The sequence below is a fragment of the Nomascus leucogenys genome, chromosome 10 (genome assembly GCF_006542625.1).
Source record: "Nomascus leucogenys isolate Asia chromosome 10, Asia_NLE_v1, whole genome shotgun sequence".
In the NCBI taxonomy this organism is placed as follows: Eukaryota; Metazoa; Chordata; class Mammalia; order Primates; family Hylobatidae; genus Nomascus; species Nomascus leucogenys.
This window is the reverse complement of record NC_044390.1, coordinates 84,468,533-84,494,366: the sequence shown is the minus strand read 5'-3', so window position 1 is coordinate 84,494,366 and position 25,834 is coordinate 84,468,533. Positions and strand designations below refer to the sequence as shown.

At 47.0% G+C, this 25,834-nt stretch overlaps 1 protein-coding gene across 2 annotated transcripts in view; it reads left to right on the top strand.

Annotated features, from left to right (window-relative positions):
* Window positions 1-25,834, top strand: part of NOS1 (nitric oxide synthase 1) — a 152,471-nt gene that overhangs the window by 47,259 nt on the left and 79,378 nt on the right. For both annotated transcript variants that reach the window (XM_030821472.1, XM_030821471.1), the window contains exons 3-5: window positions 2,716-2,842; window positions 22,977-23,105; window positions 25,178-25,323. In XM_030821472.1, the coding sequence (XP_030677332.1) occupies window positions 2,716-2,842; window positions 22,977-23,105; window positions 25,178-25,323 (402 nt within the window). The remainder of the gene's footprint in view (window positions 1-2,715; window positions 2,843-22,976; window positions 23,106-25,177; window positions 25,324-25,834) is intronic.

Below are 25,834 nucleotides of genomic sequence, written 5' to 3'. Positions count from 1 at the left end.
AGCACTCTCAACAGACCATACTTCTGTTTATGATCATGTAGGTAACCATTGACTTGGGAAATTCCTGTAATCAAGAGCCACTCTGGGTATGTTTTGGTGACATTTTAAAGAGGGTAAAACAGAATGTTCCCTCTGATGAATGCAAACCTCTCCAGGCAGAAGAGTGGAAGTGGTTTTGATGTGGGCCACAGGGATGGCATGGAACACTGCAGGCAGGGGATCTGGGTGGCCCAGAGGGAGCCGCTGGAGGGGTCACTGGGGATCGCGCTCTCAGAGCTTGGACTGTGGCTTCTGATTCATCCCAGATGACTGTCATTGTACCAGATTGGGGGTTGGAGGAGTCCCCAAAGTTAGGAACATAGAACAGAGGGCAAGACAAGGGCCAGTCTTAATGCCTGGGACCCAAACCAAGATGAGCCACAGGGCAAGCTGCATTGCCCAGTTAGGGAACAGACAGAGGCCATGGTCAGAGTCAAATTGGATAGGAGAGCCAAAAGGAGAAGGCTGTTGGGAAGTAGGAGGGCAGTACTCAGAGAGTAGAAGGACTCAGAGAGTGAGACAGGTCTGATGAGGCCATCTGGATTTTGGTGCCAACTCCTATCTCCATCTCAGAGGGTGGTCAGCCTGTGGAACCTAGCTGAGATCATCTCATCCTGAGCCCGTTAGAGTTCAGGGACAGGAAGCCAGGAAAACTTAGTAGGTAAGAAGTTGGATTCTGGCCGGGCATGGTGGCTCATACCTGTAATCCCAGCACTTTGGGAGGCCAAGGCAAGAGGATCACTTGAGTTTGGGAGTTTGAGACCAGCTTGCACAACACAGTGAGACCCTGTCTCTACAAAAAATTTAAAACATTGCCAGGCAGGGTGGTGCGCGCCTGTAGTCCCAGCTACTGGAGAGGCAGAGGTGGGAGGATCACTCGAGCCTAGGAGGTCAAGGCTGCAGTGAGCTATGATTGCACCACTGCACTCCAGCCTGGGTAACAGGGCGAGACTGTCTCCAAAAAAAGTCAGGCTCTAGCATCCAGAACAAGCCTGGGTTTGAATCCACCATCACTAGCTGTGTGACTTAGGCTAGTGACTTAGCCACTCTGAACTATAGTTTCCTCATGTGATGATGATTGTGAGGATGATGCTGGTGGTCATGAAGATGCTGGCGTGGTCATGATGCCGAGGAGGAGGAAGAGGATGGTGATAATGGTGATGCTGCTAATGAAGGTGATGGCACTGATCATGAAGATTAGGATATGATGAGGTTGATGATGACAATGATGAGGGTGATTATGGTGATGATGATGGTGATGGTGATTATGGTGGAGGCTGATGAGGAAAGTTAGATGATGATGATTACAATAATGATGATGGTAACAGTGAGAATGATGGTGGCTATGGTGATGATTGTGGTAGTGGTGGTGATAAAGATGATGGTGATGGTGGTGGTGATGATGATGATGATAGTGACAGCCCCTACTTTAGAATGGATGTGATGAGTGGGCTGGAATACTAGGCTTTGCCACTGTGTGACCTTGAGCAACTTAGCTTCTCTGTCTCCCTTACCCCATCAATAAAATGGTGATTAACAATCATTCCTGGACAGGCTCAGTGGCTCACGCCTGTAATCCCAGCACTTTGGGAGGCTGGGGTGGGAGGACCACCTGAACCAAGGAGTTCAAGACCAGCCTGGGCAACGTAGTGAGACCCTATCTCTACAAAAAATTTAAAAAAAAAATTAGGCAGACATGGTGGTACACCCTTGTAGTCCCAGCTACTCAGGAGGCTGAGGCAGGAGGATCACTTGAACCCAAGAGATCAAGGCTGCAGGGAGTTGTGATTGTGCCACTGTATTCCAGCTGGGATGACAGGACAAGGCTGGGAAAAAAAAACAAAAACCAGTCATTCCTGCCTCAAAGGGTTGTCACAAGAGTTAAATGCACTAAAACACATGGCCAGGCATGGTGGCTCACGCCTGTAATCCCAGCACTTTGGGAGGCTGAGGCAGGAGCATCGCTTGACCCCAGGAGTTAGAGATCAGCCTGGCCAACACAGGGAGAACCTGTGTCTAATATAAATAAAATAATGTCTTTTAAAAACCCACATGTAAAGTCCCTGGCACATAGTAAGTGCTTAATAAATGCTATCTCTCCTTATTAATAGTATTATTATTTTTGTCATTATGTTCCCTTTATTTTCCGAATCATTCTGTTTGTCCTGAGCTGCTATTGTTCAAAGCCGAAAGTCTTAGTCAGGGTCAGAATAACTTATTACCCAAAGCCCACAGGACCTCTCTATCCTTCCTGCTTCCTGCTTTTTCCACTGGTAGGTGTCATGAGCATTAAGTTGTCCAGGGGTTCATGGTACATGGAGTATTACTAGGAAACAGGCCTCCTGTGTTCCCAGATCCATGGAATGAAGAAGGGAGAGGGACAAGCAAAATCCTTCTCCTTGCCATCCTGAAATGATGTCCACAAAGATAGGGATACAACAGCTGTCAAGGTCACCTTGGGTGAGCTCCCATTGTGATTGACACCCAGAGCTGCCTTCCCACATGTCACTGTCGATCTTTATGAAGCAGCAGGCTGGGTACCCAAAGCTCGCTGGCTCATATGGAGTTATGTGAATGAGCCACTGAGGTTCTGTACAGACTCAGGACTTCCAGATCAAAGCAACCAGCAGTCCCTCCTGATGTCCCCTTCCTCACCTGCCCCACCTTGCCTTTCAGAGAGCTGGACGGCAAGTCACACAAACCTCTGCCCCTCGGTGTGGAGAACGACCGAGTCTTCAATGACCTATGGGGGAAAGGCAATGTGCCTGTCGTGCTCAACAACCCATATTCAGAGAAGGAGCAGGTAAGTGCTTGATGCCAAGCTGGTACCACTGCCTCCCACGCCTTCTCGACCCCCTCCCAGGTGGGAAGCTGAGGGTGGGGAAGCTAAATCCTAACCTGTGTCATGATGGAAATCAGCCGCCGTGGCTGGAGAACTTGGGAGGCCAAGACCAGGAGCGCTATTCCTCGGACGTGGACCTCGACTTTGTTTTTGTGTGGTTTGGTATTGTTTGTGAGCTTGCCGTTTTGCACATTTTAATTCTGTTTCTACTGGGAAAGGCATTCACATGGTTCCAAATTTAAAAGATATAAAAGATATATGGTAGCTGGTCATAGTGCCTCATGCCTGTAAGCCCAGCATTTTGGGAGGCCAAGGCAGTGGATAGCTTGAGGTCCAGAGTTTAAGACCAGCCTGACCAACATGGTGAAACCCCATCTCTACTAAAAATACAAAAGTTAGCCTGGCATGGTGGCGGGCACCTGTAGTCCCAGCTACTCAGGAGGCTGAGGCAGGAGAATGGCGTGAACCCAGGAGATGGAACTTGCAGTGAGCCGAGATTGCACCACTGCACTCTAGCCTGGGTGACAGTGCAAGACTCCGTCTCAAAAAAAAAAATAAAAAAAAAAAAGACGACCAGCCTGGGCTACATAGTGAGACCCTATCTCTATTAAAAAAATTTTTTTTCATTAGTGGAGCATAATGACATATACCTGTAGTTCCTAGCTACTCAGGCGACTGAGGCAGGAGGATCACTTGAGGACAGGAGTTCAAGGCTGCAGTGAGCTGTGATATAGCACCTCTGCACTCTAGCCTGAGTGACAGAGTGAGACCCTGTCTCTAAAAAATATTGAAATAAATAAGCAAAAAGAAACATGATGAAAAGCTCTATCTGTTCCTAATCCCAGTCACATAGTTTTCCTCCCCAGAGTCAAGCAATATTAATGGCTTTTGTGTGTTCTTTTAGCCGTCTTTTATGCATTGACAAACACACACATTATTTTTGAATATTTTTACACAAGAGCACATTACACATGTTGTTTTATATCTTGCTTTTTCACTTATTAACATATCTTAGAGATTAGTCCCCATTGGTGGGTAAAGAGGATCTTGGTTCCTTTTTTATAGCCATGTAATATTTCATTGCGTGATCATCCTGTAATTTATTGTATCAGTCCTTCATAATGAGCCATTGTCAATATTTTGCTATGACAGTGCCGTAATGAGTGACCTTGTGCTTATTTGGCACATGGGCAGGCTTATCAATAGAATAAGTTCCTAAAGGCCAGGCATGGTGGCTCACACCTGTAATCCAACGCTTTGGAAGGCCGAGGCAGGAGGATCACTTGAGCCCAGGAGTTTGAGACCAGCCCGGGCAACATGGCAAAACCCTATCTCTAAAAAAAATACCAAAAATTAGCTGGGCATGGTGGCACATGCCCGTTGTCCCAGCTATCCTGAAGACTGAGGTGGGAGAATCACCTGAGCCTGGAAGGTCAAGGCTGCAGTGAGCTGTGATTGTATTACTGCACCACTGCACTCTAGCCTGGGCAACAGAGCGAGACCCTGTCTCAGAAAAACAAAATAGAATAAATTCCTAGAAGTGGAATTGTTGGGTCAAAATTCACATACATTTGTGATTTGGGTGGTACTTGCCATAGTGGTTGGATCAATCTTACCAGCTAACTAGGAGACTGACTGTTTCTTCACAGCCTCGCCAACTCCATCTGTTATCCAACTTTTTAGTCTCTGCCAATCTGTTCAGATGTGTTTTGACAGCTAAGTCAATATCATTTCCAAAGAGTGGCTAGATTTGGCTGGAGATCAGCAGCGCCTTTGTCTCACCTGTCCAGTAAGCTGATGGGCCAGGCCAGGGCAACCTTAGGGAATCATGTGAATTTCACACCCATCCTCTGCATTGCAGTGAAGCCGGAGTGACCAGTGGGAGGTTGAAACATGGGGGTGGCCTAGGTGACTCAGCAAGTGATGACCTGCTTCATTTTCCTGATGCTTGGCCTACAGATGGCAGCTTTCACTGCCCGCGCATCTAAACAAGGTCTCAAAGTTCTCTACACAGCTTCAGCGGGGAGGATGAGACATTCTAGAGCCTTGGTGGCAGCTGCTTTCCTTAGCCGCTGATGGCTGGCCAGGAAGATAAGGACATCAGGGATTCTGCAGTAGGTCAGACCCATGGTCCCACTAGCTAAATGTCCCTCTAGCAGTGATATCTGGAAGTGTTTGGTGGAAAAGCACAACTGTAGACTCTTATTATGTTGTCCTCAAAAGTCAAGACCACACCATAAGCATTAGGAATAATGCTTATAAGAATAAGAATTCCCCATTCATGATTAAATGAACAAATATGGTTCAAAGCTCTTTTATATTTTCTTTCTTAATTGAAAACAAAGAGGTATGGTCATCATATGAGCCCTCACAAGAGAAAGAAAGACAGCAAGAGGCAGCCTCGGGCCAGATCTAGCCTGCAGACCTGATTTGTTAGGTCTACACCGTATTGTATTAAGAGATAATTTATAGCTATATTTTAAATGTATTGCTAATGTTTCAAATTTTTACATAAACATATCTACAGCTTCTCTTTAAAATTTACATAATCTATGGCCAGGCGCGGTGGCTCACACCTGTAATCCCAGCACTTTGGAGAAGCAATGGAACCATCTAAAAAAAAAATGGCCGTGCCTGTAATCCCAGCTACTCAGGAGGCTGAGGCAGGAGAATTGCTTGAACCCAGGAGGCAGAGGTTGCAATCAGCCAAGATCACACTACTGCACTCCAGCCTGGGTGACAGAGCAAGACTCTGTCTCAAAAAAAAAAAAAAAATTACATAATCTGACCACATTGCGCCTACACTCTGTTTTTGTTTGTTTGTTTGTTTGTTTGTTTTAGAGACAGGTCTTGCTCTGTCTTCCAGGCCAAGGTACAGTGGCACCATCATAGCTTATTCACTGCAACCTCAATCTCCTAGACTTAAGAGGTCCTCCCACCTCAGCATCCCAAGTAACTAGGACTACAGGCTAGTGCCACCAGACCTGGCTAATTTTTTATATTTTTTTGTAGAAACAGGATCTTGCTACGTTGCCCAGGCTGGTCTCAAACTCCTAGTTCAAGCTATCCTCCCTTCTCAGCCTCCCAAAGTGCTGGGATTATATGTGTGAGTCAGTGCAGCCAACCATATTCTTATGGGGCAACAATCTGCATAGACTGAATAGCAGCTGCCCCCTCTAGACAGGATGTGGCTTTCTAGTTGGCCACAATCCTCACCACTCCCTATTGTCTCCCTCTTATTAAGGCCAGTGTCCACTGTCATTTATAATAGCATTAGTGTTTTTGATTTCTTATACTAGGAGGAAAGTTAAATCTTTTTGTATCCATGTCTTTATTATTATTATTATTTGTTGTAAGACAGAGTCTCTGGTGCTATCTCTGCTCACTGCAACCTCTGCCTCCTGGGTTCAAGCAATCCTCCCCCCTCAGCCTCCCGAGTAGCTGGAATTACAGGTGTGTGCCACCACACTTGGGTAATTTTTACATTTTTTGGAGATGGGGTTTCACCATCTTGGCCAGGCTGGTCTCGAACTCCTGGCCTCAGATGATCCACCTGCCTCAGCCTCCCAAAGTGCTCAGATTACAGGTATGAGCCACTGCACCTGGGCCCATGTCATTTTTATAAGTGGCAGGTAGAGATGGACCAAGAGGTTCATGTTTTAAGAAAGATTTTTTTGGCTGGGCACAGTGGCTCACACCTGTAATCCCAGCACTCTAGGACGCCAAGGCAGGTGGATAGCTTGAGCCTAGGAATTTAAGACCAGCCTGGGCAACATGGCAAAACCCCGTCTCTACAAAAAAGTATAAACTATTAACTGGGCCTGGTGGCGTGTACCTGTAGTCCCAGCTACTTGGGAGGTTGAGGCGGGAGTATCGCTTGAGCCAGGGAAGTTGAGGCTACAGTGAGCCGTGATAGTGCCACTGCACTCCAGCCTGGGTGACAGAGCAAGAACCTGTCTCAAACAAAAACAAAACCAAAAAAAGCACCTAAGAACATTCTTCATTTCTACACATACAAAAGTCTTTCTTTTTAAATATGCAACTAAATGTCCTGTTTTGAAGTTACCCAGCCTTCTTTACTGATTTAGCTTACCCACCTACCACCTCCAGGTATCAGTTTGTAATTCCTGGTCTGCAGTAACCCTTGACTGGACGGTAGGGACCTCACCGCGCACTGCTGAGATATTCCCAGCACTTTTGGGCCGAGGAGGGGCCAAAAGGGCAGGGAAGATCGCCCTGAGGGTCAGGAGTTTGGTTGAGACCAGCCTGGCCAACATGGCGAAACTCCGTCTTTACTAAAAATACAAAAATTAGCCAGGCATGATGGTAGGCGCCTGTAATCTCAGCTACTCAGGAGGCTGAGGTGGGAGAATTGCTTGAACCTGGGAGGTGGAGGTTGCAGTGACCTCAGATCACGCCACTGCACTCCAGCCTGGGCGACAGAGTAAGACTCCATCTGAAAAAAAAAAAAAAAGGAATGGTTGTGGCGGATAACATGGCTTTTTTTTTCTTGCTAAGGATCATTATTAGTTCTCTGAGGTTGTCTTTGGTGCTAACAACACCTGAGACACATGCTGAGTTTTGACATCATCCTAAAGGCTCTTCTCGTAATCATCATCTTAAGTGAAAAGCTACCCTAGATAAATAACGTGAGGACCTACCTGCTTCTGGGCCATTCTCCCTGCACAAACTCAGCACTGGAAGGAGGACCACTAGCCTTTGCAGGATGTGACGATGAAAGGAAAGGAAGATATATGGAGAGCTTGCCTTAGGCTCTGCTAATACAGAAATTCCATTTGCTTGGAGAAGTGAAGGACTTTGAGGGTGCTGGAGAAAGGGGGTAAGACTGACTCTTCCAAGGTGAAGTAAGTCTGCCGAGCAGTTTTAGCCTAGAGAGTTCCTGGGTGCATGACTGATAGACCAGCAGAGCTTGGGATTTACGTTCATCTTTGCCCACCATCGAATCCTGAATGTAGGATTTGAGCCAAAAAGATTTAAAACCACAGGCCAGGCCAGTCAAGGTGGTTCTCAGCTGTAATCCCAGCACTTTGGGAGGCTGAGGTGGGCAGATCACCTGAGGTCAGGAGTTCAAAACCAGCGTGGCCAACATGGTGAAACTCCATCTCTACTAAAAATACGAAAATGAGCCCAGGCGTGAGGGCGCACACCTGTAGTCCTAGCTACTCGGGAGGCTGCACAAGAATTGCTTGAGCCTGGGAGTTGGAGGTTTCAGTGAGCCGAGATTGCACCACTGCACTCCATCCTAGGCAAGAGAGTGAGACTCTGCCTCAAGAAAAAAAAAAAAAAAGTCACAGGCCTGCGAAATCATCCTGGCTCTGTTGTCTGAGATTCAGTTTTCCAAATGCCTCTCAGAAATGGAGCTGTCAGGAGGCAGAGACCCTAATGCTCGGATACATTTGAGTCCCAGCTCCAGCGCAAAGGAAACAGCCCTATTACTGCCTGCTAGCCATCTCCATAGGCACCGGCTTCAGAAATGCTTCCCAGGGTGAGCAAATTAATAGAAAACACAATGTTCTTTTTTCCATCCTGAAAGACTATCTCCTAACCTCGCCTCTACCTGCTCAAAGCCACTGTACCTGGAGCTCCTGGAATCAGCTTCTTTTTTTTTTTTTTTGAGACAGAGTCTCGCTCAGTCGCCAAGGCTAGAGTGCAATGACGCGATCTCCGCTCACTGCAAGCTCCGCCTCCCAGGTTCTCGCCATTCTCCTGCCTCAGCCTCCCAAGTAGCTGGGACTACAGGCGCCCGCCACCACGCCCGGCTAATTTTTTTTGTATTTTTAGTAAAGACGGGGTTTCACTGTGTTAGCAAGGATGGTCTCGATTTCCTGACCTCGTGATCCACCCGCCTCGGCCTCCCAAAATGCTGGGATTACAGGCATGAGCCACTGCGCCCGGCCGGCCAGAATCAGCTTCTATCCTTCCAGTTGTAACCCACATTTACGGCTTGTTTAAGCATCCACAGGGGGCCTAGCGTTGTTAATGTCACAAAGAGGAACCCAGCCACTACCTGCAATCCTGAGACAGGAAGGGATAGGTGGGGGTTGAGAAGCAGCTAGGCAAGGCAGCAAAGCAACTGCCAAGGACTGGGCAAAAGGCAATGGAATGCAATTGAAGCAGGACGGATGCAGGTTAGACATGAGGAAGAACTTCCTGACACAGGAGACTATGAGTTCCTGGAGGAAATAGTGAGGTCTGACTCCTTGGGAATCCCAGAAGGGATCCCCACCCTCTTCGATGCTCTTATTTGTCAAGATTCAAAGAAAATCAGCCCTAGAGGCATGTTCTTTTAAGTCCATCTCAGGAGGCTGAGGCATTAATCTTTATCTAGCAGTCATTTCTCTTGCCAACAGTCTGGGTCACTGTGGGTGGGGCCAGTGAGACTCGAGTCCCCAGTCACAGAGTGCATTGTGTGTGTGACTTTGTGACCCTCATCTTCACCATCCCCTTGCGAATCGCGTCTGGCCTGGGATAGTAGATAGAACAAATCAGTTCACGGGTCACCATTCACTCGATAACCTGCCATGTGCATAGTTCTGGGGTAGACGCAAAGCTGAGCAAACACAGACCTCCCTGCCCTTGAGACGCTCACGGCTGCATGTGGGGAGAGACTCATATAATTAGTTCAATTAGTGCTGAAATAAAGAGGAACACAAAATGCTTTGGGAACATAATTACCTCAGCAAGCAGGTACCAGGGAAGGTTTACCCCAAGAAGTGACACCTGGTCTGGATTTTGAAGCTCAGGTAGAAGTTTGCCTAAAAGAAAATGGAAAAAGGTATTATAGTCAAGGGAATGGTTGTGGCTGATACGTTGCTTTTTATTTTTTTCGCTAAGGATCATTATTAGTTCTCTGAGGTTGTCTTTGGTGCTAACACCACCTGAGACACATGTTGAGTTTTAACATCATCCTAAAGGCTCTTATCATAATAATCGTCTTAAGTAAAAAGCTGCCCTAGATAAATAATATGAGGACCTGCTGTCGGGCCATCCTCCCTGCACAAACTTAGGATTCAAATCAAGCCCTTCTTGCCTGCCTTTCTTATTAAGCAACTGTTTCCCTTACCTGTCTGGTTTGCCTTCCTAAAAGAGAAGGGGTAGAACCGTGCCCTGTTTGGGGACGGAACATCTATTTTCAGATACCAATTAAGCGTCAATCAAACACTTAGTATGAGCTTCGAGTGGGGACAGGGCTGGACCTGGGGAAGTGGTGTTTCCGTTTGGGGTTCTCTCCTCTTTTCCATCCTTCCCACTGCCCTTGCCCCTCCCTCCAGCCTCTGGCTGGTAAAGGCGATCAGATAGAGAGATGACTGTTATATCGAAATCCCACTCCCCAAGCTCAGCCGCCTCAGGATCATGGCATTTTCTCTCCCCTGAGGACACAGGGCTTGCTAGCTGCTTTCAAAATGTCAAAATCTGTTGAGAAGATTTTCCCTATTTCCAGGTAAATGACAGCACCCCCCAGCTTCTCTAGAGAGCTCTAAATTATGAGAAAGGTGGGGGACAGGCTTGCGGGCCATTTCTTTCCCAATCTTAGGGGATCCAAGGTCACCAGGGTGACACCAACTGGCCTGCTACTGCTGGCCTTGCTGAAAACCAAAAGGGTGTAGCCAGCTCCAGCCGGCCTGGGTCTGAATGAAGGCAAACCAGTAAAATGCTCTGCCTCTTGGAGACAACCCAGCGTGCTCACCAGGAAGCCTTCTAAATCAGCCCTGACTCATTGTACGGTAATGATGTCAGGATAGAAAATAACAGTAACAATGGCCCAGCGCGGTGGCTCACACCTGTAATCCCGACACTTTGGGAGGCCAATGAGGGGGGGGATCACTTGAGATCAGGAGTTCGAGACCAGCCTGGCCAACATGGTGAAACCCTGTCTCTACTAAAAATACAAAAATTAGCTGGGCTTGGTGGCGTGTGCCTGTAGTCCCAGCTACTCAGGAGGCTGAGGCGGGGGAATTGCTTGAACCCGGGAGGCGGAGGTTGCATTGAGCCGAGATCGCGCCACTGCACTCCAGCCTGGGCATTGGAGTGAGACCCTATCTCAAAAAAATAAAAAATAAAAAAATAGTAACAGTGATAATAATATCACGGTGCAGGTGGGTAGCCATTTTAACCCTTGGACTCACGAGCCCATAGCACTGAGGCCAGGAGTCCAGCAGCTAGCTGGTGACCTTGGTCAGACAACTAATGATTCATAGCATCTGTGCTAAGCCTCCCTTTCCTAATAGGGGCTAATAGGCTCATCAAGTTGTGGGGAGGATGAAATGAGATAACATATGAGATAATGATGTCAACCATAACAATGGGACCTAATATATTTATTGAGCAATATCAGTACTGTGCTAAGCACTTTAGGTCCATGGTCTCACTGAACCCCCAGCTCAGCCCAATGAAATATTGTGATTGTCTCCATTTTACAGATGAGGAAACTGAGAATCACAGAGGGTTTTGTGGTTCAACGAGGGTCACATAACCAGTAAGTGATGGAGATGGGATTTGAACCCAGGCCATGGAGCCCTGAGCCCACTCTACAGGGCCTGGCACAGAATAAATGCTCAAAAATGTTGGGGTAATTACTGTTGTTCTTATTTGGCTAAATAATATATTGCTAATTTGAGGCAGATAAGAAGCACTTTGCCCATTTTACGGATGAAACCCTTGTGGCCCACGAGTGACCCAAAGCCCAAAGTGACCACCCATTGAGTCATGACAAGGCTGCATCTCTTCCCCTTTATGACCACATCGTCATCTTTGTCAGTCATTGAAACCAATGGGACAGATGTGGTTTATGCCTCCTGGGGGCCAGGCTGTGGAAACCCACAGAGTAAAGAGCAGGAGGGCCTTGAGTGGAAAGTGGGGAACTTTGAGAGCCTGGATTCCAAGCCCAGCACTATTGCTTGTTTTTCATTAATTTGGGGAAAGCCACATCACCTCTCACAGCCTCTATTTTCTGATCTGAAGAATGAGTTACCATGAGGATTCAATGAGCCCATGGATGTGCAGTGGCCTAGCCCAGGTCAGGCACCAAATAGGCATTTACTGAATGTTACTCAAAATGAAATGAAGGCCGGGTGTGGTGGCTCATGCCTGTAATTCCAGCACTTTGGGAGGCTGAGGCAGGTGGATCACTTTAGGTCGGGAGTTTGAGACCAGCCTGGCCAACATGGTGAAACCCTGTTTCTAGTAAAAATACAAAAAACATTAGCCAGGTGTGGTGGCACACACTTGTAATCCCAGCTACTTGGGAGGCTGAGGCAGGAGGATCACTTGAACCTGGGAGACGGAGGTTGCAGTGAGCCAAGATGGTGCCACTACACTCCAGCCTGGGTGACAGAGTGAGACTCCATCTCAAAAGAAATGAAATTGAGTATGATCACTGCCCTGGAGCAGTTCACAGCTGAGCCATCCCCTCTTCTCATTTAATATGCACCTCAACTTCTGAAAACTTCTACTTTCAAGACAAACTACAGATGGAGATACACACAGTAGTCATCGTATTGTGATATTTGGGGTTTCATAGACTCATGCACAGATGTTACCCACAGAGCTCCCTTGGCTGGCTTTGGCAGAGTCCCTTGGCTCCCTTGAGGCTGACATCTCAGGGTGCTTCTTGGTTACTCCCTTCCCTAAGTCTCTCTCGAAGCATTTGAGAAACCTTTTGCATTTTGAGATTAATTTCCCTCTGTAGGAGGATGCCCCAAATCCCTAGTTCTAAGCTGTGGTCCAACCCATTTTTGCCCCTACTTCAGTTAGGTCAGGTATCCCTTGCCTTGGTCTAGATACCCAAGTTGGATTTTCCCAAAAGCATCTTCAGTGCCCCACTTCCTAGGGTGATCCAACATTCCCAGGGTGCCCTCAAACCAGCAGACCCCCCAACAAGATGCTTTCTAAGGATATATACTGAACAGTCTCTCTCCATCCCAGAGGCATCTTCCTTCCTTCCACCTGAGGCATTGCCTGCCCAGTGACTCCCAGGTCTTTATAGGTCACTGAGCCAAGAGGCCAGCAACCAAGCTTGCTGTCCTGGGTGGTCAGAGCCAGGAAGTGGTGCGTGAATTGACTGGTGTTTGGGTTCAGCCCTGCTGGAATTTCCACATATTTTGCCAACTGTTCAAGAGTGAGTATATTCAATGCAGGCTGTCCCGACCGTTGTCCAGGTCTGACAATGACACTGTGGTTCACAATCAGTGACACCACTCTGCATGCTCCTTCACTGCGTCACCCCATATTGAAATGCTTTTATCAAAAAGGGCAAGTTGGGTGAAAGTCATTTTTCTTCCTCTCTGTAAATTGGTATTAGTTGCCAAAACCAACCCCCAACCAAACAGAGGCTCTTACATGTCAACAGCCCCAGCCTACTTCCATTTCCTGAGGTTCCCAGGATTTTCTAAGATAAAAGGGCCAAAACATAAACATGCAACTTGTTGTGCATTTTCAATATTTGCATTTAGCAAGTTAAGGCTTTCAACAGACAAACACGGTACAATGCAGTATCGTAGGGCAGGCCACGAGATAATTACAGGGTTGATGTTCAGATTAATTCCTAGTGTATATATACATTCTGATCTGGTAATAGGACCAAGCTGAAAGTTGTCCAGTAACATCTGGCTATACTGTGATATCACGGCAGTTTGGAGAAAGCTTAAAAAATTCAGCCTTGATGCCTCTTGGTCCTCCAGAGGTCTCCAGTATCACCCTGAATCCTTAACTGAGATGAGTCTGACTCCCAAGCACCCCCTTTCTTAATCACCCTCTACAGACTGTTGAATTACAGAAGAGAGAGAGAGGGGGACAGAGTAAGCAATGTCACAATGTCAAGTTTCTTTTTTTTTTTTTGAGACGGAGTCTCGCTCCGTCGCCCAGGCTGGAGTGCAGTGGCGTGATCTCGGCTCACTGCAAGCTCCACCTCCCGGGTTCACGCCATTCTCCTGCCTCAGCCTCCCGAGTAGCTGGGACTACAGACGCCCGCCACTACGCCCGGCTAATTTTTTTGTATTTTTAGTAGAGGCGGGGTTTCACCGTGTTAGCCAGGATGGTCTCAATCTCCTGACCTCGTGGTGATCTGCCCACCTCAGCCTCCCAAAGTGCTGGGATTACAGGTGTGAGCCACCGTGCCCGGCCAGCAATGTCAAGTTTCCATTGAGTTATCTTAAGGAACGAATCACTTTAGACATAGTGCTTTGAATACACTAAAGGAAATTATATTCCAAAGTACTAAATACACTTGGTTAAGTTCTATACATAGCAATTTTTTAATTCTATGGATAAGTGGGTACCTTCTGGTTTTGTGAGTCTGTGGGCCTGGACCCTGAGCTACCCTAGCTTGTAACTGGGTTACACTTGCTGCCCGGGAGAGGTGGTACCCACAGGTGGATGCGGTGCTGCCCAGGGCTGCAGCAAAAGGCACAGTGTGTGGCGTCTGGCCCCTGGTGTGAATGGCCTTCTGCCCAGCTCAGCCCCAGTGTGCTGCCCTCATTTCAGGACAAGCCAAACAGGGCAGATTGCTGCAGGCCTCTAAGAGAGGAGCTGTCACTGGTGCTGATAGCATAAGAATAAGAAGCGACTTGCTTTATACAAGTTTAGGCATTAGCTCTTAGATTAGTTTACTAGGGCTGCTGTAAACAACCGGGTGGCTTAAACAGCAGAATGGATTGCCTCACAGTTCTGGAGGCCAGAAATACAAAATCCAGGTGTTGGCAGTGCTGGTTCCTTCCGAGGGCTGGGAGGGAGAAGCTGACCCAGTCCTCCCTCCTTAGCTTGTAGGTGGCCGTCTTCATGTTCACAGGGCGTTCTCCCTGTGAGCACATCTGCCTTCAAATTTCTCTTTTCTGTAAGGACACCAGCCCTACTGGATCAGGACCCACCCTGATGACCTCATTTTTAACTTGATTTCCTCTGTAAAGGCCCTAACTCCAAAGAAGGCCACATTCCGAGGCAGTTTAGGACATCAACATATGAATTTGATGGGGATGGGGAGAGAGGACATGGTTCAGCCCATAATACAGGGATCCCCAAACCCCAGGCCACAGACCAGTACTGGCCTGTTAGGAGCTGGGCTGCACAGCAGGAGGTGAGCGGCGGGCGAGCAAGTGAAGCTTCATCTGTGTTTACAGCCGCCCCCCATCGCTCGCATTACCGCCTGAGCTCTGCCTCCTGTCAGATCAGTGGCGGCATTAGATTCTCATAGGAGCTGGAACCCTATTGTGAACTGCACATGCAAGGGATCTAGGCTGCCTGCACTTAGGAGAATCTAATGCCTGATGATCTGTCACTGTCTCCCATCTCCCCCAGATGGGACCATCTAGTTGCAGAAAACAAGCTCAGTGCTCCCACTGATTCTACATTCTGGTGAGCTGTATAATGATTTCATTGTGTATTATAATATAATAATAATAGAAATAGTGCACATGATCAATGTAATGCACTTGAATCATCCTGAAACCATGCCCCCGACCACCGGTCCATGGAAAAATTGTCTTCCACAAAACCGGTCCCTGGTGCCAAAAAGGTTGAGGACTGCTGCCATAATAGCTTCTAAGATGTTGTATGTCTTGGAGGTGCCTGTCTGCCTCCCTTGGTGTAGCTGTCAGTCCTGGTTTCACTGTGAGGCTCATGGCAGTGACAGCCACTACTGGGGAAGGGCAGGTGCTTGGCCTCTGTGTCTAGGTGTTCTGAGTTCTGGTGCTGAGTTTCTGTCTTCTTGCCTAAAAAATCTCCCTCCGTCCACTGCCCAGCACACCTGCTTCTTACTTCCTAGCATCTGCTAAAAAGCCCACCATCCAGCCGGGTGCAGTGGCTCATACCTGTAATGCCAGCACTTTGGGAGGCCAAGGCAGGCGGATACCTGAGGTCAGGAGTTCGAGATCAGCCCAACCAACATGAAGAAACCCCGTCTCTACTAAAAATACAAAAATTAACCAGGCGTGGTGGCACATGCCTGTAATCCCAGCTACTCAGGAGGCTGAGGCAGGAGAATCGCTTGAACCCGGGAGGTGGAGGTTGCAGTGAGCCGAGATCGCACCGTTGCACTCCAGCCTGGGCAACAAGAGCAAAACTCCATCTCAAAAAAAAAAAAAAACCCACCGTCCTTCCACTTACCCAACCCATGTTGACTTTATCCTTTGCCCCGATCCTCTCCTACCCAGAGACTCTCAGTTCCACTTCCGGAGCCCCCAACCTTCAGTTCCCCGCTTCCAGTCCTGCTGCCCCTGCAGCTGCATTCCCACCTCATGGCTACTCCCAGCCTCATTGCACCATCCTCCTCATGAGTCTCTCTGCCTTGACCCTCTCCCTCCCGCAATCCTTGCAATCATGTCTTTCCTAAAACCCAGCTGAGATAAGATCACTCACTCAGGCAGGCAGCTTCAGGGCTCGTGATTCTCTATGAAATCAAGGCCAATGTCCTTGGCTTAGCATTTAAGGAACTCTACAGTGTTGAAACTTTTAAGACCTTGTGTTAGTTTGCTCAGGTTTTAATCACAAAGGACCATTGTGTGGGTGGCTTAGACAACAGAAATTTACAGCTCACAGTTCTGGGGGTTGGAAGTCCAAGATCATAGTGCCAGCATGGTCAGGTTCTGGTGAGGGCTCTCTTGTCAGCTTGCAGACATCTGCCTTCTCTGTGTCCTCACATGGCAGACAGAGAGAAAGAGCTCTCTCTTCCTTTTCATATAAGGCCACCAATCCTATCAGATTAGGGCCCCACCCTTATGACCTTGTTTAACCTTCATTATCTCCTAAAAGTTCTATCTCCCAACAAAATCACATGGGGGTGGGGGGATGGGGGTTAGGACTTTGTATTAGCCAGGGTTCTCTAGACGGACAGAATTAATAGGAAAGATGTATATATAAAGGGGAGTTTATTAAGGAGTATTAACTCACACGAACACAAGGTGAGTTCCACAATAGGCCATCTACAAGCTGAGGAGCAAGGAAGCCAGCCCAAGTCCCAAAGCTAAAGAGCTTGGAGTCCGATGTTCAAGGGCAGGAAGCATCCAGCACGGGAGAAAGGTATAGGCTCGGAGGCTAAGCCAGTCTGGTCTTTTTACATTCCTCTGGTGCTTTTATTCTTCTGGCTGCACTGGCAGCTGATTAGATGGTGCCCACCCAGATTGAGGGTGGGTCTGCCTTTCCCAGTCCACTGACTCAAATGTTGGTGTCCTTTGGCAACACCCTCACGGACACACCCAGGGACAATACTTTGCATTCTTCAATCCAATCAAGTTGACACACAATATTAACTATCACAGGCTTCAAATAAATTTGGAGGAAGGACAGAATGCAGTCTCATGCAGATCTCATATGTTTATTGAACATGTACTGTGTGCTGGGTACTGTTTCAGGGATAGAACAAACTGAACAGTGGGTAGGCAGAAAACAAGTATTATCGAAATGCCTATATAGGTATATGTAAATCTATATCTACAAGATATAGAACTGTAGATATGCACATACATGTCCAGGTACATACATGCTCATGATGACCACAGGTAGTGTTAAGTGCTATGGGGAAAACAAAGCATGGTAAGGGTGATTGGGGGCAGAGAATGACAAGGAGGTGACACTGCTTTAAAGAATGATCACAGCCGGCACAGTGGCTCACGTGTAATCCTAGCACTTTGGGAGGCTGAGGTGGGCAGATCACCTGAGGTCAGGAATTCAAGACCAGCCTGGCCAACATGGTGAAACCTCGTCTCTACTAAAAAAAAAAAAAAATAGAAAAATTAGCCAGGCATGGTGGTGCATGCCCGTAATCCCAGCTACTGAGGAGGCTGAGGCAGGAGAATCACTTAACCCAGGAGATGGAGGTTGCAGTGAGCCAAGATCACACCACTGCACTTCAGCCTGGGTGACAGAGTGAGACTCCGTCTCAAAAAAAAATAAAAAAAAAAAGAATGACCAGATGATCAGGAAAGATCTCTAACATGACGGCATTTGAGCAAACTCAGTGATCAGGGTCAGCCACTGGAATTCAACCCTTTACATCAGGCGTCTACAAACCTTTTATCTAAAGGACAAGATAAATATTTTTGGCTCTGTGGGCCACATGGCCCTGAACTCTATCAAAACTACTAGCCAGCTCTGACATTGTCATGTCAAAGCTGCCACATGCTATATGGACACAAATGAGCCCCAATGAAATTTTATTTATGGATACTAACATATGAACATCATATAACTTTCATGTGTCACAAAATATTCTCCTTTTGATTTTTGCATTCAATAATCCAAAAATGGAAAAAATCCTTCTTAGCTCAGGAGCTGTATAAAAACAGACAGTGGGCCATGCCGTCTGCAGATCTCTGCTTTAGAAGAAGCAGCTGTAAGATGCTTTTCCCAGTTGTGGGATGAGAGTCATTCAGTGGCTGCTGAGTCCTAGAATACTAGTCCCCAAAATATAGTAGGTGCTCAATATGCACTTGTTGAAGGGGAGAAAGAAGGGAGAAAAGGAGAGAGGGGAAAAGGAATCAGAGCTTCAGCAGTCCTTGGAAGTGGCGTTCTCAGCTCCAGAGCCCAGGCTGACATGACCGCACCTCCCTGCCTCGTTTTGAGCCTGGCTGCAGGACCATTTCCTTTCATTCCTTCAGGGCCTCTGCAAACTTCCTAGGCAAAGAGGTGTTGACAAGGCTATGAAAATGCCCATGAGCTCATGGCCTCCTTTGCACACTCAGGGGCAGGTGTCCCAGGGGTCCACAAAGAGCGAGCCAATGTCTCCTCCCACCTAAAAGCTTCCATTGTCCCCACTGCAGACATAAAGCCAGAAAAGGGTGTATGTAGCCACAGCCCAAAGCCCACTTGTGCCCTGTGCCCAACATAATAACTCACAAGTGCTGCTAATCTGCATTTTGACCAGGAGAACTTTGGTGCCCACTCAGAAAAGTCATTTGCATCCTGCATGCAGGGCCCCTGACTGCTATATTAATCTCCCTGTTTCTCCCCTCATGAGTCATCTAATATTGCTGCTGGCTAATTAAAACATCAAAGCGCCAAGTACAACAGCCCTGCCAGAAGCCTCCTAATGCCTGGTTTCAAGTGTGCAATCCAGTGAAACCCAGGGCGGAGGGTGGCACGGCTCGCACTCAGGCAGCCAATTACTTGACTCTTAACGACCACCCCTCGCACATCTGGGACCTCCGCAGATGGCCTCTTTTATTAGTCCTATTATCTTGCTCCTCCCCCTCCCTGTCGATGAAGACTGTCGGCTGCTGCCCACAGGCCACACCGTGCTCCTCCTCCTCATGCCTGGACCCCTCCCTCTGAGTCCTGGGCCCAGACCCGATGTCACCACCACATCTGTCATCCCCACCCTGGGATTTCAGCTGCTCCTCAGCCTCTACAGTGTTCACATGGGTGGCCGAGAGGGTTTCTAAACTGGCTGAGTGAAACTAGGTATGTAGGGAGAATGGCTGGGGTGCCTTCCTGTGGGCAAGGTAGGATTGTTTATTTTTTTTCTCAATGATACAGGTTGTTGGCACAATCAGAGGGATGTGTTTACTACAAGCCATGCCCAGATGTGACTTTCATCACCTCCAAGACTCCTCCTGGAAGACACAGGAGGGGAGACAGGATCCTAAAGAAGTGTTTAGGGTGCCTGGCCAGGCCTTCGAACAAAGTGGGGTTGTTTGTATGCAACTTCCTAGGGAAACATGGGCACAATAACTTAGGCTAGAAAGTATAAATGAGGAACAAAGGAAAGAACTCATCCAAACCTTTATCATGCTCCCAGTGTGGTAGTGTAGTAGTAATACTTGCAGAAGTAATAATAATAGTAATACAAGTAATAATATAAGTAATAATAATACAAGTAATAATAGTAATACAAGTAGTAATAATAATACAAGTAATAATATACAAGTAATACAAGTAGTAATACTTGCAGAAGTATTGCAGTACTACAAGTAATACTTATACTTCTAATACTGTAAATTGGGCTAGTAGTCACATAATAATAACATTTATAATAATAAGCAATGGCTAACATTTAGGGGGTGATCGTGATCATCCAAGTAAGAGATGACTTGGTCAGGGTGCTGGCCAGCGGAAGGGGAGAGGAGTGAATGGATTCCAGAGCTAGTTAAAAAGCTAAAATGGGGGAGCGTCAGTGATGAGTTGGGTGTGGGAGATAGAGAAGAGGCTGATGACTAAGATAGCTCCCACCTGTGGCTTGTCCTGCACAGATGGTTGGTAGTGCCCGGCACTGAGGAGGACCAGATCTGGCCAGGGCGGGGAGACGTGGAAGCTTATGAATCCTAGCACCTTCCATGTGTTGCCTGTGCTGCCACAGTCTGCACTCTTCCGGAGCAATCTTTAACAGTGGCACGCTCTTCTCCCACCTCCTGTTGCCCAGGCTCCAACATGGCGCCATGAATGCTTTAACACAGAACTCTTATTCCACTGGCTTCAAAGGTGGCCATGATAGTTCTCTTAACTCAAGACCTTTGCATGATCTGTTCTCTCTGTCTGTAAGACCTTGCTTCCTCTTCTTTGCCTGGCTGGCACGTACTCATCTTCTGGTCTTGACCTAGAAGTTAGATGTGTCTTCTCTGTGCTCCCACCTCCCCTGTGCTGCCAAGGTCCCATGTAATGGCATCCATTGTGCTAAATCGATTGCAATGGCTCATTCAGTTTTCATCACCCCCTACAGGACTGTGACACCATGGGAGCAGAGATCACATCCATCTAGTTTGTCACTGTAGTCTTGGTCTCTGCTGCCTCACCTGGCACATAGGAACTACTCAATAAACATATGTTAAATGAGTGAATTATTCCTAATGGCCAGGAGGCAGGATAGTCAAGCTGTTAAGGGCATGGTTTGGGAGCCAGACTGCCTGGATTGGACTCCTTTCTTCAGCTTATTAGCTCTACGATCTTGGGCAACTTAACCTCTCTGTGCCTCAGTTTCCTAATCTGTAAAATGGAGATAATAAGGTTGTTGCTTGGCACATAATAAGTGCTCATTTAATGTTAGTTTTCAGTATTAGTCCTTCGCAGTTCTCTGTGACTTCTATCCTGGACTTTGATCCAGCCCATTTGATCATAATTCACAGCTACCCTCACCAGCCTGAGCTCCTCCAGGCCAGTGAGATGAGTGCCCTGCCTCCTTTCTGATTTTATCTCCTTACACTTGCCCTCATGCATACACTCCAGCCACACTGAACCTCCTTGCTGGTCCTTTGAACTTAACAAGCTCATTCCCACATCAGTTTCTTTGCACTTGCCCTTCTCCCCTCTACTTAGTTACAGTCACCTCCCCATTTTCTATTATTATCATCACCTGGAATTATACTGACCCTATATTAGTTTACTTACTGTTTATCTCCACCTCTACCACATAACACTCCAGAGGGCAAGGTCCCTGTCTGTATTCTTCACTGCTGAATCCCCAGTGTATTTGTGGAGCATGTATTTTAATAGGTGCTCAATAAATACTAGTTGAATGTATGAATGCCCTGACTCAAGGTCACTGTGCACTGATGTACTCTTTGCATGAGTGTCACTTAACATTGGCTCATCTTCTCCCTGATCTTGCTTGGCTTTCGCATCACGGTGCACCTGCTGCCCCTCCCTTAGAGTTACTAAGTGACCAATGCTTGCCTGATGCATGTGTGTGCCTGTGCCCAGGCAGGTAGACAATAACCCAGGAGCATCCAAGACAGATGTGATCCTAGGCCAGGCACGATGGCTCACACCTGTAATCCCAACACTTTGGGAGGCTGAGGCAGGAGGATTACTTGAGTCTAGGAGTTCAAGACCAGCCTGGGCAACATAGTGAGACCCCTGTCTCTACAAAAAATATAAAAAATTAGTTGGGCATGGTGGCACGTACCTGTAGTCCCAGCTACTCGGAGGGTGAGGTGGAAGGATCTCTTGAGCCTAGGAGGTCAAGGCTACAGTGAACTATGATTGCACCACTGCACTCCAGCCTATGTGACAGAGCAAGACCCTATCTCAAAAAAAAAAAAGACAGATGTAATCCTTATCAGTGAGGTCTAAAATGAATGGGCCAACACTGGTCAGCCTGAGACTTATCCCCCCTCACCTACTGGCCAAATCATTTGCAGAGTGAAGACAAATGGGAGACTAACGGTCCCCATAAAGAGGCTCTTCCATGGTTTCTTTCCATGTAGGTATTCAAAACAGAGGGGACGGTAAGTGCAAAGGCCCTGAGGCAGGAACAAGCCTGGAAGTTTTAAAAGTCAGAAACCAGAAATCTGGGGACAATATTCTTTGCTTCAAATTTTTTCAATTTATTTTATTTTATTTTATTTTATTTCATTATTATTTTTCTGAGATGGAGTCTCGTTCTGTCTCCCAGGCTGGAGTGCAGTGGTGCGATCTTGGCTCACTGCAGCCTCTGCCTCTTGGGTTCAAGCGATTCTCCTGCCTCAGCCTCCCGAGTAGCTGAGGTTACAGGTGTGCACTACTACACCCGGCTAATTTTTGTATTTTTTAATAGAGACAAGGTTTCACCAAGTTGGCCAGGCTGATCTCGAACTTCTGATCTCAAGTGATCCGCCCGCCTCGGGCTCCCAGAGTGCTGGGATTACAGGTGTGAGCCACTGTGCCTGGCCCAAAATTTTTCAATTTAAATCTTTCTGTTTTCTCAGTACTCGCCAGAAATGGTGAGTTTGGACTGTCACAGAAAGGCCTAGAAATCCAAGTAAATCGACCCAGCTTTAGATTTGATTCCTCGGTGCTGGGGGCTATTATCATTCAAAGAGGCTGATGGTGTCCTTTCAGTCATGGATTCATTCAACAAATATTCGTTGAGTCCTTCCTCAGTGTGTCAGACCAGTTGAACCAGAGAGACCACCTTTGAGTTCCTGACCCCTCTCCCCAGAGCAGAGCCCTAGAGGCTTTTCCATGGTGTTTCTTTCCCTGTAGGTGGGGAAATCAGGTTCCCAGGAACCTTGTACATGTCAACCAGGGAGGGCTGGATCTTAATCTGCATGTAGACAGTTGGTGACTCAAGGCAGATCCCAGGAAGAACAATGGCTCTCCCAGCCTCTGTGGAGACAGTGTTACAGTCCACCCAAGGCCCTGCCTCATCTTCCACCTTCATTCTCTCCTGCAGCCCCCTGCCTCAGGAAAACAGTCCCCCACAAAGAATGGCAGCCCCTCCAAGTGTCCACGCTTCCTCAAGGTCAAGAACTGGGAGACTGACGTGGTTCTCACTGACACCCTCCACCTTAAGAGCACATTGGTAAGTATCCCAGCAGGGTGTAGATGAGAGGGTGGCAGCTTCATCACTATCCACATTTGGAATCGGATAAGTCTTTGTTGTGGGGGCTGTCCTCTGTTGTAGGGTGTTGAGCACCACCCCTGACCCATACCCCCTAGATGTCAGTATGCCCCCTTCCAGGTTGTGACAACCAAAAATGTCTCTGACAGAGCAGGAGCACTGCCATCTTGGGCAAACACTGCCATTTTAAGTTCCAGCTCCCTTTCTAACCTCATGTATTTCAAGGAAATCACCTCCCTTCTAACAACAAGCAGAAAAAGCAGATAGTAAAACACAGATAAGACAGCTCGGGCACACAGGGAGGGGGGAAAGTCTCTTGGGTAACCACCAAACTTCACACTCATACAATGGGCTCCAGTGAAACAGTGGGCCTTAATAAGCATATTCCTTTCCCTTTAGATGCACTAAGATAGGGAAGCTAAAAGCAGACTTGCGGGGTATGCCTGCAGCTGCAGGAAAATGTATGGGAATAGACACAAAAACTCTCCCTCCCAGATAAGCAAGACAAAGAGACACAGAAGCATTCCAAGCTTGTGATAAGCTCTACCACCCTAAACCCTTAAATACTCTTAGCCTGTAAAAAAGAATGCTCCTCATTAGGACAAACACCTAATGCATGCGGGGCTTAAAACCTAGATGATGGGTTGATAGGTGCCCACCATGGCATATGTATACCTATGTAACAAACCTGCACATTCTGCACGTGTATCCCAGAACTTAAAGAAAAAAAAATAAAGAGTGCTCCTAACCTAACTTGGCCAGAAGCCCCTCTCAGGTTTATTCTTTAAAATAAACCTGTCTCTGATTGTTAAGCCACTTTTCCTGTTTCTTTCTACCTTCTTCAACTCTTACAGTCTCCAAGACATTACCTAACATTCCCTGGGCAAGAAATTCACCCCTGTTTGAGAACCACTGGTGGATTCTCACTCTCTTATGTAAATGCTTTTTATTTGTGAACCCAGTACACAAAAGAATCTAAGGAGAGTTGCTGCTTGTGAATACCATCTCTGTCTCTCACAGTCTGACCACTGGTGGAGTATTAAACAAACCCTTCCTTGATTTCACAGTGTGTCCTCAATATTTTTATTTCATATTTTTAATAGTCAACAAACCACTATATTGCTTTAAATTTTTGTTGAACCTGGGCCTCTTGGAGGAATGGTATCTGCAAGCTATTACAATGTAACAAATTGCCCTGAAACTTAATGGCTGAAAACAACTATTAAAACTACGTATTATTTTTCAAAATTCTACGGATTGGCTGGGTAGATCAGTGATCTGGTCCAGACTCTGTTGATTTTGGTGAGGCTTTCTCATGCATCTGTAGTTACTTCTGAGGGGTCAACTAAGGTCAAGGTGGTCTAGGATGGTCCTGGCTAAGATAACTCAGCCCTGTTCCATGTGGTTTCTCCTCTTCCAGCAAGCTAGCTTGGGCTGGTTCACATGTAGTTGCAGGGTTCTAAGAGAATGAGCAGAAACATGCAAGAACTCTTGAGGCCTAGACTCAGAGTTGTCAAAGGGTCATTTCTGCCACATCCTAAGGGTCAAAACCAGCCCAGAGTCAAGGGGTTAAGGGATAGGCTCCACTTCTTCATGGAGGATTGCTGTAAAGCCACATCACAAAGGGTGTGAATACAGGGAGGGGAAAAATTAGGGTCCTGTTTTGCAATCAGTCTATCATAGATGCATTCAAATGAGTTACTGTGGCCACTCTATTAGTTCCTCCTTGATCATCATGCAAGATCTAAAAATATTTCCGATTTTAGTACCAATGATTCTGATTCCTAGCCAAAAAGCTTCTGTTCCCAAGATGGATGGAGCAAATACTTTAGGAACCTTAAAATGCTACTTATTGTTCCTTAACATGACTATGACCATATCCGGCAAGGATTTGAAGCTGGTACTTGAGAAACTGCCTCTGGGAATTAAGGGCCAGATAAACTCAACCATGAGTATGAGATCCAAGCCCACAGCCTAACACCTGCCACTCTTGGGTAAAACCAAGCAATAGCCCAAATCTCTTGATCGTCCAGGAAACGGGATGCACTGAGTACATCTGCATGGGCTCCATCATGCATCCTTCTCAGCATACAAGGAGGCCTGAAGATGTCCGCACAAAAGAACAGCTCTTCCCTCTCGCCAAAGAGTTTATTGATCAATACTATTCATCAATTAAAAGGCAAGTGTGTGTCAATTCTGGGGAGCCTGAGGTAAGTTATCACATGCTGGAGACAAAGATGTCAGCCCCAACTTTGCAAACCAAGGCCAAAGCACAAGGCCTCTGCCATACACAGAGGCTTAAAACTGGCTGCCCATAGGTGACATCTGTTCCCCAGAAGTGCTTTTGTTTCACCTGCAAAGGGTTGCTTATAATTTGAAAGATTTCAAGCAATTCCATGCCTAGATACATACCCTAAAGAAATTCTCACACCTGTTCACAAGAAACCATCAGTAAGAATGTTCACTGAAACATTGTTTATAGCAGGAAAAAATTAAATTAAAGAACTAACAAGAGACCAGGCGCAGTGGCTCACGCCTGTAATCCCAGCACTTTGGGAGACCGAGGCGGGCAGATTGCTTGAACCCAAGAATTCAAGACCAGCCTGGCCAAAATGGTGAAAACTTACCTCTACTAAAAATACAAAAATTAGCAGGGCATGGTGGTGCACACCTATAATCCTAGCTACTTG